General features: G+C 35.3%; 1 protein-coding gene across 6 annotated transcripts in view; it reads left to right on the top strand.

The window, feature by feature from the left end:
* The window catches only part of Epha7 (EPH receptor A7), a 155468-nt gene that overhangs the window by 52879 nt on the left and 84589 nt on the right, over nucleotides 1-18000 (top strand). For all 6 annotated transcript variants that reach the window (XM_075971282.1, XM_075971284.1, XM_075971285.1 and 3 more), the window contains exons 4-5: nucleotides 5724-5879; nucleotides 6668-7003. In XM_075971282.1, coding sequence (XP_075827397.1) covers nucleotides 5724-5879; nucleotides 6668-7003 — 492 coding nt within the window. The remainder of the gene's footprint in view (nucleotides 1-5723; nucleotides 5880-6667; nucleotides 7004-18000) is intronic.

Genomic DNA, 18000 nt, shown 5'->3' with positions numbered 1-18000 from the left:
TTTTGTGTGTGTGCCTGTTAGCCACTTGTATATCTCCAGTGAGGAAACACTTATTATTTGTGATTGTATATGTGCTTTAGTTTCACCGTATTCACCTATTACTTTCTTTGATTGGCTTATATGTGTGTTTTAATTTTGTAATATTTCCTAAAAGTCTCTTTATGCTTTTGGTAGTATTTTAGTTTAAATCATGATCTTGTAATTAAAGATAAGATTTATTTTTCATTCTTGTCATGTATTTTACTTGTCCATAATTTTAGGGACAATTTAGGACCTTCAGAATGTTGACACTGAACAGCTGATTGACTTTCAAAAATGGAAATGTCCAAATATGAGCAAAGTTTGTGATAAATGTGCACGAAACTGCCATAAATGAAACCTGTCACGGTTTTAAATTTTTGCTTCTGTGGTATACACATGTGTGCATGGATACCTGTGTATGTGAAAGCCAGAAGTCAATCGTAGCACCTTGCTGGATTGCTTTCCATGTTTTTCAGCGGGTGGGTGTTCTTATTTCTTTGAGACAGTCTTTCACTGAACACAGAGCTTCCCAGTTTGACTGAGGTAGCTGGCCTCCTGTCTCCACCTTCTGGCACTGGGATTATAGGTGGGTACCATTGAGCCTTGCTATTTATGGGGATTCTAGGAATGAAATTCAGGCCTACATGCTTGTTTGGCAAGCCCCTAAATCTGTCATTTCATGGAGTGAATAGATATTAATAGTTTTAGACATAAAAATATCTAAGTCCCAGTCATGATTCAGTAACTGTGATTTGATTTAGTCAAGGCAATTTTTTTTTCCAAAGCTTTCCTAATGTACAGTCGGGGCAAATCCCCAAACAAGATATGGATTTTTAGTTTAAATGTCAAGGGTTATGTCAAGTATGCCTGAAATAAAAAGTAAATGAGCCCACTCCCAAGTAGGAAGTTATTCCTGACTGTAGAGGATTCTTGAGTTCTGTGGATTTCCTTGGACAAGATTGTATAAAGAGGGTATTTATTTATTAGAATATTTTTATCTGAAATAGAATTACATCAATTTACCCATCTCTTTCCGTTCTCCCATTTATCCTTCCTCAATCCCCTCTCATCCTTCCTCAAGTTGATAGCTTCCTTTTCTTTAATTTTTATTAACACACAGACAGACAGACGGACAGACACACACACACACACTCAGAGAGAGAGAGAGAGAGAGAGAGAGATAAGGATCTAAATACTTCCTGCTGTGTCTGGTTTTGGTGGCAGGGTGTTTCAACACTGACCACTCTGCTTTGGACAACCAGTAAAGGTGCTCATCCCCAGAAAACGCTGACTTTCCTACTCCAGCAGTCCTTAGCTCCTGGATGTTCTTTTGTCTATGGATGGGACACCATGGAATGTCCCCCTTCCACTTTAACATGTCCGTTGGGATTGTCAGTGTTCCAGCCTTGTTTACCTGCTAAATAATTAGGTAAACTTTCCCTAGGTTTATCTCCATGGGTCACAAACTAAAAGAAGCAAGCCCATCCTTATGTTTGAACACTAGCGTGGATGGGAGAGAGCCATTTTACCTTACTACTTAGCCTGGAGCAGAGTGAACAATGCTTGGTGTTTTCTTTTTCTTTCTTTCTTTCTTTTTTTTTTTTTTTTTTTTTTGTGGACTTAAGGAATGTTCATTTAGAGCACACATTCTTTAAAACAGAGCTACGATTGTTCTGCTGACTGCATGAGAGAGAAAAAAACTCAGAGGCCAGGGCCCTCATTGCTCTAACACCTGGAATCCAGAGAAGGCAACTGTGGTAATGTGATTAGTAGGAATGTAGACTCGCAACTGAATACAAAGATTTGGAATCAACTTTAAAAATTTTTTGTGTTTGGAAGTTAAGTGCATTATTATTTTTCTTATGTAATTATTTTATAGATAAGTAACTGGATTGCTTTTTAACTTTGTTAAGAAATTTAAGTTGAAAAATTATTTGTATAAAATTTACTGTATAGAAGGGTATATTGTCATGAAACAAAAATGAATAATAAAATTTAGTTATTTCATGGCAGCAAACAAAAGATCTTATTGTATGCTATCACAAAATTTTGTAGACATATTGTAACGGGAAATGTTTATAGTCTAGTATATAGAACTTTCCTAGACTGTTTCTTGGGTCTGGTTTTCTGATTATGGAACAGACAAAACAAGCAAAACTTACTTTAGCATACAAAAATTGAGTTATTGTAGTAAACTTATTTATTTATTAAAGGCCCAGTCAAAAGAATCAAGTTCAGGACTTTGTGTTAACACAGAAAACTACTATTAAACTAGGTGAGAGTTTATTCTTAGAAAGACAATTAAATATTTGAAACAATATTTTATACATAACCTCATTCTTCATGAGTGCCTCACTATGTTACTTTTAAATCCATGTTCAATTATAAAAAGCAAAGGCTTAAAAAGGCAGAACATTAAATTAGTATGTTCATTTTTTTTTAAATTTATTCTTCTCTCATGGGTTGCATCCAACTGCAGTTTCCCCTCTCTCCCCTCTTCCCATCTTTCCTCATCACCTCCCCTCTCCCCAGATCCACTCCTCCTCTTCTGTTTCCCTGCAGAAAAGAGGAGACCTCGCAGGGATAGCATGCAAATATGGCATAACAAGGTACAATAGTGCACACCATATTCACTCAAGTTTGCTTTGAGTTCTAGTTCCGTAAGCGACTTGCAGTAAAGCGAGGGAGGAAAAGTGTTTAAATGGTTGGTTCACAGTTCCTAGGATGTTTTCTTCTATAAGACCATGTGCACTTGCAATGTGTATCCCTCACGTCTTCCTAGTGCATCTTAGAAAACCACATGCTGTTGTAGAGAGAAAAGTGGTCAGAGTTCCTGTGCAGATGTTTTCTATAGTCAGGAGACTGAATTCTCTTTCACGTGTATTCTAGAATAGACTATTTTATAAGTTTATCTCATTGGTATTTGACTTTAGCTCTTTTACATAGAGAGATATCTTATCTGAGTTTCTAATATTAAGATTGTCGTTTCCTTCCCAAGGTTTTCCCACCTACTTGCTCTCTGTTTTCCCAATAGATTCAGGTCCTGCCCTCACATGCTCTTGCTTTTCTTTTTAATACCCTTAAAATAAGGTTTTGAACTTATTTTAAATGACTCTAAATTGGTAGTTTCCTTTGAGCTTAAATGAACTCAATTATCACAACTTATCATTTCCAGTATTACCTGCACAGAACCAAACATTACTTCCAAGGAAAATAATTATAAACATTTTTCCAGTATTGCCTCTATTTAATTATAGCCATGTATGCATTTCATAATTGTGTAGTGCCAGAATTCATAGTAAAGTTGCGATCATCATTTTATTATTCTCATAAAAATATTTTGGAGTATTGGCACATAGACTTCTAAACTAAAACAATGGCAGTAATTTAATAGGGGTATATTAAAAACAAGATAATAAAGATCGATTGAAAATTACTTAGAATAACTAAAAGCCTTAAGAGGCAGCACTAAAATGAGATTCTTTTGGTGAGCAACATACGGTTTTGTTGTGTGCAGACCTGTGTTCTAAATCCAGTTTTACCTCAGGGAAGAGGAATTATTTGAAGAATTCAGGTTACTTTTCCCTCAAATCTGTTTTCCCATCTGTTAAAAGGGAAATAGAATGTACTGAAATTTGAAAGATGAGCAATAAGACTTTTAAATTTCTTAACGTTAGATTATTATAGATACATTCTCAACATCATGAATGTTCATGAAGAAATTCACTTTCTAATTTGGGGTTGTTAGGGGTTTCCCTTTATTAAAAAAAATGGGAGAAAAATTCTTAAAGATTCCACTAGTTAGCCTCGGTTTACTACCAGAAAGCCTGCATCTGCCAAATGTCAAATCATAGTGTCACCATCGACTCCCATAGTTCTTTCTCTTCCCCCTACTCTCTGTTAAAAATAAATAAATGACAATACATTGTCAAGAACTCTCTTTCTGACATTTCTAAAAGGCAATGTTTCAAGGTGCAGACTGAAGCAGTGCCTGCTCTGTTTTCTCCCATGTCATCTTTGATCTTTGTATACAGATACAACATGAAGCAAGACACAGTGATCATTTACCAGAGAACAATTTGTGTGTTTGTGTGTGCATGTGCATGAGTGTGTGTGTGTGTGTGTGTGTGTGTGTGTGTGTGTGTGTGTGTGTGTGAAGTTTATGCTAGACTCTTACCAGTTAACATCCTTCAATAGGGCACCATCAGATCTGTATGGGTTGTTAATTGAGGGGTTTTCTATGTAGTAATTGCTACTGAGACTGTGATAGGATGCATTGTATGTCTTTGTCTAATGTAACTGTTCCTGCTTTCCACTTGTCTGTACTAGAAAAAAAAACAATTTAGTGGAGCAGATTGTGGGGGATCTTAATTTGCAATGAGATTGTGCTGTTTCTGGTTATCTCTCTGTCGAAATATAGTGCATCTATAAATTTAATTCATGTTATAATATATGCCTATCTTGTAAACAGTGTTGATTTCTTGAAATCTAAATAATATACTTTTAAAAATTTCAAAACCGCCCAGAAAAATATCCAGAATGGCATGAAGGTTATGACACCCCAGTATGATGGTTCTCACTTTCTGCTACCTAGAAAATGAACTTTATTTAATTTTCTGATTTGCACACAAGAACAAGCTAAACCTTTAAATAAGAGATAAACTTAAGAACTGGGTTTGGTGGCACACACCTTTAATCCCAGCATTTGGGAGACTGAGGCAGACTGATACCTGTGAACTCAGGGCCTGCCTGGTCTACATAGGGAATTATTAGATAGTACAGGATAGTAAAAACGACACAGAGACCCTGTTTTAAAATCCCACAAGCAAAAAGATTAATAGTTTAAAATATGTTTATTTAAAATATCCACTAACTCTTCTTTAGAGATATAGCTATTCTTTTTCCATAAAGCATAAAGTACTTAGGTATTATTTTAATAAATACAAAGAATATGAATTGAGTCTGTTTAAATATATTTAATGTACAATACACACATTAACAACATTGCAGAAATAATAAAAATTTCAAAGTGCAACATTTTAATTTGAGATAAACATGAAATACTCAAGATTATTAAGGGCTGCACGAGTCCTAGCTTCTGTGGTTCTCTGCTCTTTGCCAGGCACAGTTGCTGGTTTCTTGGGGATAAAACCCATAGGAGCAGAGGAGAAACAGGACCACCATTTACTTTAGGTCATATCTCCCTTCTCCCTGATGATCAGTTCTCCGGTGCTGTTAGAATTGAAGTATTTCTTGTACCAAAACCATTTGTATCTCAGAGGCGAGCCTGCTGTATAATTGCATGTTTTCAAATTAAAGCTTGTAATCCCTGGAAATTTGGGGCAAGACATTTCATCCATATGCAGAGGAAAGTTTCTCTGTCATTATTGCTGCTCTTCAGTTCCAGTGTTGATGGAAACGTCCTTTGGTTGTACTTGAATTAGTCACCCTCCTCGTCGGTGTGCTAACCTGGCTCTGAGCCCAGCTGCAGGAGCAACTCTTCGATATTGTTTGTTTGCATAATTTTGTGTTAAAATCTAGTGTGAGATTGAACGGGTGGGATATATTAAAACACGTATTTGCTTATGGAAGGCTTCACAAAAGAAATCCAATATCTTGGTTTTCTTTTTGACACTGTTCTGAGATTAAACAGTCATGGCCTAGTTCTGCTCACTTTCTCTCATCACTTGCTTCCCATCCAGCCTGTGGCCGCAGGTTCTACAAATCTTCCTCCCAAGATCTTCAGTGTTCCCGTTGTCCAACTCACAGTTTCTCTGACCGGGAAGGCTCCTCGAGATGTGAATGTGAAGATGGGTACTACAGAGCTCCTTCGGACCCTCCCTATGTCGCATGCACGAGTAAGTTCAAGCCAGAAAAAAAAAAAAAAGAAAAAGAAAAAAAAAGGCGTTTACTTCCTTTCCATTCCTCTGTAACAACCAGTGGTGGATCAATAAATAAACAAGGCAGGCTTTAAGTTTGAAACTTTTAGTTTTTCATATTTGTAAGCTTTTCTATAAGCAGTTTCAGTTAAGAAGTAATGCAATTTCATTAATATAATTTCACCTCTTGAAACCAAAAGTCATTTAATAATGACTCTTTTATATGTGGTGTCCCTTAGAAAATATTGCAAATTATTGGCTGTAGAGTGTATGAAATACGACTAAACAATAGTGTTTTCCGAACTACAATCCTAGTGATAAACAAGAGCCAGTCTTACACATTGTCGCTTCAATTAATGAGTGTTTGAGAGGTCCAAGTAGAAGCAGTCTTACTCATTGCTCTCAGTCACTCTCCAGCGTATTGTGAATGAAATAAGTGTGTTTACTTTTACATGGTTCAAAGGCAAGCTACACAATCACACAACGCTTTACCTTGGGCATGCTGTTTTAATTGCCTAGGAGAAACATTGTGAATGACTGTAGCAAAAGTAGATAGGCAGTTGGTATCCTGTTCTTGTTCAACATTGAATGGAAAATACACAAAGCCTCTTGCCAAGTGTTATAGGTTCTCTAGTGAAGACAGTGCACTGTTTATGTGAAAGACATCCTGGTAGCCATTCTTCTATATACACGCCATTGTTCATTTTGTTTGTATACATTTTACCTCTCCATTTCCCTGCTTATTTATTTATTTTTGGCTTCCAAAGGGCCACCCTCTGCACCACAGAACCTTATTTTCAACATCAATCAAACCACTGTAAGTCTGGAATGGAGTCCTCCGGCAGACAACGGGGGAAGAAATGATGTCACCTACCGAATATTGTGTAAGCGGTGCAGTTGGGAGCAAGGCGAATGTGTTCCATGTGGAAGTAACATTGGATACATGCCCCAGCAGACGGGATTGGAGGATAACTATGTCACTGTCATGGACCTGCTTGCCCATGCAAATTACACTTTCGAAGTCGAAGCTGTGAATGGAGTTTCTGACTTAAGCCGATCGCAGAGGCTCTTTGCAGCTGTTAGCGTCACCACTGGTCAAGCAGGTAGGTGCCATGTGTCTTTAATGAGTTCTCAACGCGGGGCTGCATTAGTTAGTGGTTCTGCTTGAGTGGTTGTTAACATCACTACACAGAAATTCATTTTGCCAGCTTTATTGATTTAACTTTTACTTATTTCTCCTATTACCTGTTAACTGACATTTATTCTTTTTAATATGTCCATAGTTCTGGCAAAGGACTTAAAGACAGAAGCATTTTAAGCCAGATTAAAGTGCTGTACTTTGAACTGTTTTGTTGAAAGTTCTAAAAGAGGAACAAGAAATTACTGGCCAAAATAGTGAATAGTATGTGTTCTTTTTCAATGTGGTTTATGCTTAGGATTATAATCTACATGACGGTTAAAAATAATGAATGGTGTTGTTGTACCATCATATATTTTCTGGCTAAATTTTTACCATATACAATATGATTCTTGTAATATCTGAAAACTTCCCTTTTTTATTTGCATTAGGGTATTTAAATGTTATCACTGTATGTGGGTGGGATCCTGTGACTCTTCATGATTTTGTGACACATACTTAACAAATTTAATAAGTATTTCAAAAGAAAAGATAATTGTGAACTTGTAGCTTAGTCTCATGTTAGCTTTCATTATTTTTTTTACTGATATTTGAAATTCCTTCCTTAGTTATTGTTGCAGTTAATATGTTCTGAAAAATGTGTGTAATGAAGTCGGCTTGAAAAGCCAGACATTTCTGAAACCACCAGAAAAATCTTATTACTGGAAAAAGTTTCAGAAATTGCAGCTTTTCTCAGCAGAGGCTGTTGAAAGATGTTGTGCAGTCGATATTTAGTAGATGTAGCCAAGGGTTAGGTTATCACCAGTCCTAAAAGTGGCCTGCACTAGATGATGGAGATTTGTGAGCATTGCAATAGGCTTATAGGAAGGTCCTTGTGGTCTTTGGCTGACTGTCTGAAACCAATCACCATTCTAACTAACTGTCTGGTCTAGCCCCTCTTTCTCTGTTAATTTTAACACCGTGTTGTCTGTTTAAATTATGTCTATAGAATGACAAGTGCATATGGATTTGTGCTGAGAAATATTTGTATATACATTGTGGTGTGTGTGTGTGTGTGTGTGTGTGTGTGTGTGTGTGTGTGTTTAAAATATGGTCAGTGGACTGCTGTTGTGTTCTGGAAAGCACTGCGAAGGAATTAAGATAAAAACTGAAACTCCTTGAAGAGGAAATATGTTGTTTCTCTACCTGGTCTCACTAAGAAGCAATCAGCAAATGGGGTTTGATGTGCAGAACTTGATTCAGGGTGGAGTTGAGATTAGGCAACCAGGGAAGAGAGAAGCAAACAAAAGTGGGCGAAGGGAAAATTGAGCTGTGATGTAGTCTTCTTGTTAGAATCTTATTCAGTCTCCAGGGAGCAGTCTCCACTTATTGAACTTCCGTGTTATCCTTTGTTGAAATGATTTTACACTCCGGTGTTTCCCAGATATTGACTATAAGTTTCACCTGGAAGGAATGTGGTATCATTTTACAGACAGAAAAAAAAATTCTGATGGAGCAGAGAAGTGAGTTCTGTTTCTTGGCAGCTGTCTCAGCAGCTGGTAAAATAATTTCTTTTGTCCTACACCAAGGGGACTGTGACCACCACATCACACCATCCATTACATAAAATTAAGTCATATTAAAAAAAAATAAGGGAGCAAAGTTCAGGCTGTGTTTAGAGAAAGACAATGTTCTGGGCTAGTTCAGTGAAGATTTCCCTGAAGGGCTAGTGAGAGCCTCATTGTTGAAAAAAAGACCTGATACAGTGAGGATAGCTGGGTTTGGGGAGAAAGGAAGTTGTTAGCTGTTAATTTTGTTCACCCTCCACAACACATCTTGCCTACTAATTGTGGTTTCTTCTGCCCCCGCTTTTATTGAAAATAGATTTTTCTTTCCCTCACAGGCTATATCCTGATTACAGGTTCTCTTCCATCCTCTCCTCCAAGTTTCTCTTTACTTCCCCTCCCATCCAGATTAGGCTTCTAAGAGAAAATAATGAAATAAACTATAATAAGATAAAATAATTTCTAAAAATCTATCATGTTAGAATTGAACAAAACTAGCAAGGAGATGTAAAAGAGCCCAATGTAAGACGTTAGAATCAGAGAGTCACCAGTTAACACACAGGGGGCACCAGCCTGACTTCTCCATGTTTTATAAGTTGTATAGGTGTTGTCTTCAGCAATGTAGCCTTGCTGTCAGATTGTGGAGAAGAGCCTGTAGTTTTGACAACAGCCTGGGTTGTTTGGGGACTCCAGTGGGATCCTTTTGGCTAACAACTCTAGTCTGTGTGACCTAATCCGAGGACTAGAAGCTTCATTTGTTGAGACGAGATGTCCACATCCTGCTATGTCTCCCCTACTCTTTTGTGATTCCAGTTATATTGCCTTTAACAATTCTCTACGTATGAAGCAGATATTTTCTGAAGCCACAAAAATGTACCTGGACTTCAATCAGTGTGGTTCATATATCCTAATATCACTTATTACTGATAGCTTAGTCTCTTTTCTCTCCTTTATTCTGTTTTATTGTACAAGAATAAATGGGTTTTATAGCATTCCTATATCATATCATTAAATGTTTGAGCAAATTTGTGAAATTTTATAAGTAAAGCATTGAATTTAAGAAGATTATTGCAAGTAACTATATTGACTACCACAGACTTTTTCTTATATCACTTAGTTGCATAATCCAATACATGGATATTCTCAGGTTAGATAAAGTAAGAACTATTGAGAGAAAGGGGATCTAATAATGTTCTGACAGAATAACTTTGAGGGATAACTTTCATCAATATAGTGATATCTATGATTGCCATTTTATTCCCTTTCTTTAAGGAAAAATATAATTCCATACATTAGTTTAATTCATTTTATATTTTCAAATGCCCAGAATTGATTTCTCAGTGTAAGATTTATTTCAGTGTCCCTTTAGTTTGATTTGTGACATTTATGTCACAAATAAAATATATTGGTGAAGTCATATGATATAGCATAATGCATAAGCAAAACTATACTAAAAAGATACTAGCACAAGTCATTTTCTTCAATTTTCAGAAATAGCTGTATTCACATGAATTAATGTGATTCAACTATAGTATTTTTAATCATCTTTTCCAATGACTTAAAGTGGATACAAATCAAATTACACGTCTAATCTATAAAATAAATTATTTCCATTTAAGTTGGTGTATTTTTATATTTCTTGGAAATCTTTAACCTTGGTTTGTAGTTGAAGGAATATGCTATTAAGAATAAATATCTTCTTGTTCTAGAACATTTACTGATTATGTAAAGTAAGATTACATTCATCAGTCTCCCTAAGATATCATTAGTTCACCACTAGATATAAAAAGCTACCAAAACAAAAAATTAAAACATCATGTAGAGGAAGTGTTAATTTTATTAAAATATGTGTGCATGAGCACATCTATGGAAAGCGGTGATCTCTAAGCCAGGAAATGAAGCATCAACAAAGCTGAACCCTGTTGGACTTTGTTTCAGGGACCCCAGTCTCCAGAACTGTAGGAAAATGACTTCAGGTAAGGCTATGGTATGTTCTAGCAGACCATGCTGACTAATACAAAGTTTTCTTCTTTGAAATAATGGTCTTCACCACGTGATGTGAAAAGAGAATATTTGTTTTCTGTCAAGGTGAGGCTAAATAAGGCATCTGCCCCATTGTGTCCTGAGCAAACTGAGGGGTACAGATATTTATACCATTTGTGATTTTCCTTTTCTAAAATGTCTGACCCTGTTTAGAGAGGAGCCCTAGGAAAAGCCAAAATAACCAGCAGTCATGCTTAGTTTTCCATACACAAGACAAGTTCCTTTCTAAGGAGATATGGAGCCTGTGATGTAATGGTGGCAGGAAACTCTGTAGAAATTAGTTATGAATTTTTGTTCCAGTTTTCAAGCTTGAAAAAGTTTGTCATATTCTTGGCAATTTTAATCTAGCAATTTGCACATGATTAAAAGTAAGTGCTGTATGTAATATTCTTGTGAAACAATTTTTATAACTATATTTCAGAGAATTAAATATGTAACTTACTAAATTTAAGCCCTTTCTTTTAAATAAATACTGGATTATTACCCGTGAGCAGTCCATAATGGTAGTATTATGTAGAGTAATTCTTAGACAATGTACTACCCTTAATAGAAGGTCTTTCATTTTGCTGCTGTAATTTTATTGAGTCCAGGCCTTAGCCAACTTAAATGCTTCCTTTTAAACAATATTTAGAAAGGAATAATTATTGCACTTTTAAATTTTAAAGAATTTCTGTAATTGTGAACTAGAAAGTAGGTTTCACTAAAATGTGTCCACTTGTTCTTTTTTTTAAGTAGAAAAAGTACAAACCCCATGTTCACTTAGAGACCGAAGATTATGTACATAAAAAAGTGCACAATATATAATCTTTGGTAGATATCTGTTGAATTTGTTATCTGTTTCTGGAGATACTAAACAGTTAAAAGTAATGAAAATATTATATTTATTAATATGTTAGTATTTCAAATGCACAATAGGTTTCTAATATGAATTTATCTGGAATGTACTCTTGGTTAATCTTAACCAGTTATCTCAGTGGTTACTATCCAGTGTACAGACTGCTTTGGTGTGGGAGTCATTAATCTGTTCTAGTGCAGTCAGTTGTCAAGCCATTTTTGTGACTAAAATAACAGCGTTATAGAGGCAGATGTAATTTCAGACCATGAAAGGCCAGAAAAGAGGGCTTCATAAGTTGTTTGTATATGAATGTGTGTGTGTGTGTGTATGTGTGTGTGTGTATGAACAGGTAATGATGATGATAATGAACACGTAGACCCTTGTATTAGTAGCACACGGTTCTCCCAACCCCCAGTTCCTATATACTGCCCATCCCAGTCCTGCAAACCACTTGAGTTCCTGAACCTCCATAGTGGCATCACCTTGAGAGCAGTAGGAGATGATTTTTATATTGAAAAGCACTTAGTTGTTTCATTTCGGTACCAGTCTACTGAAAGAGAGAGTTAGTGTTGATTATTTTATTCCTTGCTTTGTTGGTGATGAATTGAAGCAAATTCAATTCAGACAAGCAATCTGGTGGAATGATGCAGAGCTTTCCAGAAAACATCTGTACTTATCCACCAACGCAGTAAATTAGAGCTACCTAGAAAAGACATTGATTCAGGAGGATCATTAACGGTTCTAACCAACTGATCCAAGTAATAGGGTAAAGGAGAGAACACTATCAAGATCTTGCTTCTCAGATCTGTCAGTTATAACTGCAATAGGCTGCTCTTTACTTGTTTAAATCTGTTTTTTATGACTTTGTTCTTTTAGAAGCAATGGGCAGAATCAATTAAGAGGTGAAAGGTCCATGAAATATTATCCAACTTCCCTGTACTTCATTTACAAAGAGGTCAATCAGAAAGGGAGAGATAATTGCTCCATCCTAACAAAATTAATCCGGGACATAGAGGACAGATGATGAATGCTCTGTGACAAAATATGTGGCAGAGATGAACATATAGACCCGTGCATACTTGTCCTGTTTCAGAGAAGGATCACAGAAAGAAGTGTGTGAAAAACAATTACCATAGGTTTAAACATGCAGTTCTCAATTATCCATTGTATTTTGACATCAGATAATTATCATCTCAAGTTTTGATAATATCGGGTCATTATGTTCAACATATAGAAGGATTCAGAACATTGAGCATAGTATAACATCCATAAAACAAATTATATGTGATAAAAAAAGCAAACAGTGGTTTAGTTATTAACACCAGTATATTTTAAAGTGTTTTTAATATTTTTGGTCACAGCTATTAATTCTAGTTGTGTCAGACTATACCATATATAATTTATTGTAGAAACATGGATATAAACAGCAACAGCAATATATACACAACAAAAAATGCTTTTAGAACTGCCAGTGTTAGGAGCTAGTAGAATAATATCACCACATGATGAAAATGTAGATGGAGTGCCATCTGAGTCCCACAGCAAGGTTATCACAGCAATGACATAAGGGATGCTTTCCAGCTAGGTACTGATAGATTCAATATCTTACGCAGTTGTCTGAATGAAGACAGAAGGAAATCCATTGAATTTGAACATATTTGGAGCTATGAAAAGCAGTTCTGCTGGGAAACTTGAGGTAGAAAATATCATAATCCTATTTTCATGGTCAGAAACAAATGCACTGTGGCACAGGCAGCAAGACATCCTTGGTGTTGGCTGAACTGAATTGTAATAGATTGCTTTTTATGCTGATTTCATACAACATTTATCAAACTGCTAAGGGCTGAGACGGAAAATGAGTCTGAGTTGTGTTTGGAAAGAAATGGCTGCATTATCATAACCTTGTTTTCTCCTCGTTTTGACATTTCGTTCTATTTCCTTACATGCCTGACATCACCAACATCCCAAATTTAGCCTCACATAAATTTTATTGTTGAGAACCTCATAATATCAGAAATAGAGGTCATAAAAAGGAGATATGTTAATTCTATTAAAAACTATCTCTAATCTATCATCTATCTATCTATCATCTATCTATCTATCTATCTATCTATCTATCTATCATCTATCTATCTATCTATCTATCTATCTATCTATCTATCTATCTATCCATCTGTCTATCTATCTATCTATCCACCTATCTATCTATCTATCTATCTATCTATCTATCTATCTATCTATCTATCTATCTATTACTATTTGTCCGGTAATATGTTACCATTCTTAATGTGGAATGCTATAAAATCAATATACATCGTATAGAGGGACTTGGTCTATAACTATACATATATCACTATGGACATTAATATAGCTTGTTATGTAGTGTGGCTGTTTTTACCTTCTGATTCTCCTCTTTTCTGTATATCATAGATTGTGCCCCATAAAAGATGCTCACCTGCTTTTAAATGTGTCAGGATCTGGCTGGATGCATGTTTGTGTGATAGTGATAGGACGGGTGACATATCTGTACACTAACATGTACTGATGCTTGCTGTGCTTGAAATTCATGAAAACACACACACATACACACACCAGTGATGTTTGAAAATTATTCCTACTATTTTTAACATTTGTTAATACTGCACAAATTTCATTTTCTCACTTAGTCAATTTTTTATTTTTAAAATTTCTATAAACAAACAGAACTCCACGAATATATTTAAACTACTTTAGGGTATTAATAAAATTTGTAATGTACACCTGCTGTACTAAATCCTGTTATGTCAGAAAAGATGTTGACTTCCATAAAACTGCTGCCTGACTCTTTTGAAGCTTCATTCATTTTTTAAACCTAAGGTGGAAATGGGTGAGTGGATTTTAATTATTTTATCTTTCTGACTCTTCTGTCTGTTTTCTAGACAAACTTCAGCTAATCAGCTAAGCTGTCAAAGCAGGAGCAGTTGACTTTGTATTGGGGGATTAAGTCACTAATTAGGGCCCTTAGAGGACATGAAAAACACTGTCCTCTGACAAAATGCATTGGGTGTTTGCAGAGTCTATTTCAACTTTAATCCATAACCTTTAGGGATGGAGAGTTATAGGCTATAGACAGGTGTTTCTGAGGACTTACTTTTTTCTTTTTGCCTTAAGAACTCAGATACAAGCTCTTTGCCTTCGTGTCCACTTTGAAATACTATATTGTCTATTTGTCTCTAAACATTCCTATTACTGGAACTAGAACCTAAAAATTTATTTTTATATAAAACAACTTAGAATATATCTTCATTAGAGCTAAGTTAAATATTTATATTTAACTTTTTAAATTTCTGGTAAATCAATGCAAATCTATTTTGATTGCATTATTTTTTAGAAATTTGAAACATGTTTATGTTTGTTACGGATGGGTTTTTGAATGTATTGGTTTCAGATTTTCTAAATTAAAATTTAAATTATAAAATTTTAGAAAAGTCACAGAATTACATGTTTATAAAAGTTAATCCATAATAATTGGATTTCTTCATTTTTCGTGGTATCCACACTGAATATATATTTATTTTTATGAGCTATTTTTAATGCATTGTGCCATCTATCAAATTACTTCCCTGTGCAGCATCAAGTTTGTTCTTGAAGACAAGAAAAGTGTTATGTGCACTCTTGACAGACGTCAGTAACAGAAAGCTGTATTTATTATTTCCAGCAGCCAAATGAGTAGCATATAAAGCCACATTTTCCAATAAGTATCGCTTAATTGGACACTTTGTTTTGTATATCTATTCTTAGGTGTAGAGTAAACATATCTAGCAGAATTCAACACTGAAATTAGATTTAATGTCCCTCTGGGTAGCTGAAACTATCCTGCCCCTGTTATAAAACATTGTTTTTTATTGTTCTTAGGGTGTAAATAAATGTATTGAAAGCAAAGAATTAATAGCACATCTAGAAAGACTTTATTTAACAATAATGATGCAAAACAGTCTTTATGCCATTTGATTTATCTAATCTATAACTGTTTGATTGCCACAGCATGCCTTTCACCTGCAAGAATTGCACCCTAGGGAGTAGTCAACTTATTAATTCATCACTTGCCTTTCTTTATGCTTGCAAGCCCCTTTATAGTAGGAGCACAGAGTGACACTCTTTCTGAAAGCTGCCAGCCAACTGGTTCCAGTCTCACTGACCTTTTGTTTGTAACCATGATCCTAATGGTTTTCCCATTGGCTTCTGTTTCGCACAGATTACATTACAATCTACCCTTTTGTCTTACGGTATCTTGATGGGGATAGAACAGTAAGAGTGAATTGCACACCTGCAATTACAGAGCTTTAAAAAGAGGATGGACCTGCCTCAAGTTAACCTGTAGGCTTTTTTAAAATGCCTTTTGATTTATCAGTCACTTGATCCATCAGCAATGAATAATTTTCATGGAAGGTGCACTTTAATTACATTCCCATTTGACTTGCATTATCAACCACTATCTAGGTAATTAATCTCACCAAGTATCCAATTTCGGCCTTTATTACACTGGCAGGCAGACCTTCTGAATTATGTGTGCTTGAATGGATCTTGGGTCTTTTCACCAAGGAGCCCATGAAAGGGATCTGAGGCTCTCTAAATCCCAAAACTATGTCTTGATTTTTTTTCTCATAGATACTGGGAATAAATTATATTTTGTATTACACATGTACATCCATAACTTCTAGATTATTGCAATACTTAAAATTAAGATTAAACCTAGGTCAAGTCTCCCTCACTGGTGTACCCATACTGTTTGTCAGTTCATCAAGGGAGGAAACATGCTAAGTTAGTAAACACAGCTAACACTTGTGTCCCTTTGCAGAGGTTGGGTAATAGCCATCTAAACTTCAATGGGTATTTTATTTGAGAATTAGATTTTCCTGAATTAATGTGAACAGTTGGGTTGAAGATAAGTCAAAATCAGAAAAAAACTTGAAATTATCTTTCTACTTTATACTATCTGACTCCATCTTCTAAAGTTTTCCTTATTCTAAGTTTAGGCACTTGACCTTCAGCCTAACTTTGGAGTTTAATTGCTGAATTCCCATGCTGAATACTACCAAAGATATTTTTACCATTTTATTTCACACGTGTATATATGCAGAAACACTGAAATACTTAATTGCCCATTTTGCCCAAAAATATTTAGACCTTGATGGATTTTTAGAATTGGGAATTATGCAGTATTTTACTTCTAGACTCCCGAAACATGGAGACTCCTTGGGAATAAATCAAAGCATGGAGGAAAATAGGTTGAGCCTGTAAAAGTGCTCTAAATGCATGACCCGATTGTAAAGGGTTGATTGTCTCTTGTGTGGAAGAGCAGGCCGTGTGATCATCAGGCACCGACAAGGTTATGTGTCACTCTGGAAAATACCTCGGAAGACACAGATTGGCGGTAGTGGGGAAAAGAAAGGTACTTTCTGGTCATATATGCAATTATCTACAGAATGTGAACTTTCCATATGGAAAAATCTTTAATCAGGTGTGAACATATATAAAACTTGAAAATTACATTGTTGTCTTTACTGTGTGTGTTGACCTCCTATTATATGCGGTTTACATGTAGGGTACAATTACAACTTGTAGTCATTAAGTGTGTACCTGCCTCCAGCCCTAACGTCTCTTACAACGTCCTGATTAGGTATCTCCACAAGACAAGAGAGTGTGATTATTAATATTTTCCTGTATGTATAATTTTAATATGACTATTTTATGTCAAACAATTGAATACATTTTAATATATTATTTTACATGCTTAAAACATTTAGCATCTCTTTATAAAGATCTTATTTCTTCTTAAAAGCATTATTCCCCTTTTTACATTTAGGGAAAAAAATCTTTCCTTTACTTTAATTGCATATTTGCCATCCCAAATATTTCTGGACAAAAGACATTGATTATTTGTATTTTTTTACTAAATATGATTTTAATAATCAATTGCAAGCTATATAATGGAATCAATTACAGTTGAAATTGAATTCTAGATGATTTAGTACTATGAATTTCTCAGGAAGGCATGTGCACTCACATGTTCTCAGTAATACATACACATCTACAGTAGCTTGTATTAAACATTTTAATAAAAATCATTTCCCTAAAATGTATTTTTACCTCACATGTCTCCTAATAATCAGATGTAAATGCACAATGTCTTTGTAGGTTTCTGTATTTTTAACTTGTGTCCTTATGGTGATCTGTTTTGGAACCTTTGAATCATGAAAGTGTATACTTGAACAAATGTTTTTATTCCTTAGAACACCAATTGAATTAGACTATGGACATTTAATTGATATTTAGAGATAACAGAATTAAAGTTAAATAATAGAGACTCTTACAGTGAGTCCACAGATTCTTGCACTGGGCTGAGCTCCCAAATTCCAGGTGAAGAAAGGGAGATAATATAAGCAAAGGGGTCAAGACCATGAAGGAGATACCGGCTGATACAGCTATCTGAGCTATTGGGAACTCACTGACTCCAGATTAATCACAGGGAAACCTGCCTAGGACCAAACTTGCCCTCTG

The sequence above is a fragment of the Microtus pennsylvanicus genome, chromosome 5 (assembly GCF_037038515.1).
Source record: "Microtus pennsylvanicus isolate mMicPen1 chromosome 5, mMicPen1.hap1, whole genome shotgun sequence".
In the NCBI taxonomy this organism is placed as follows: Eukaryota; Metazoa; Chordata; class Mammalia; order Rodentia; family Cricetidae; genus Microtus; species Microtus pennsylvanicus.
The sequence above is the reverse complement of the archived record's forward strand: the minus strand, read 5'-3'. Positions and strand labels throughout refer to the sequence as shown.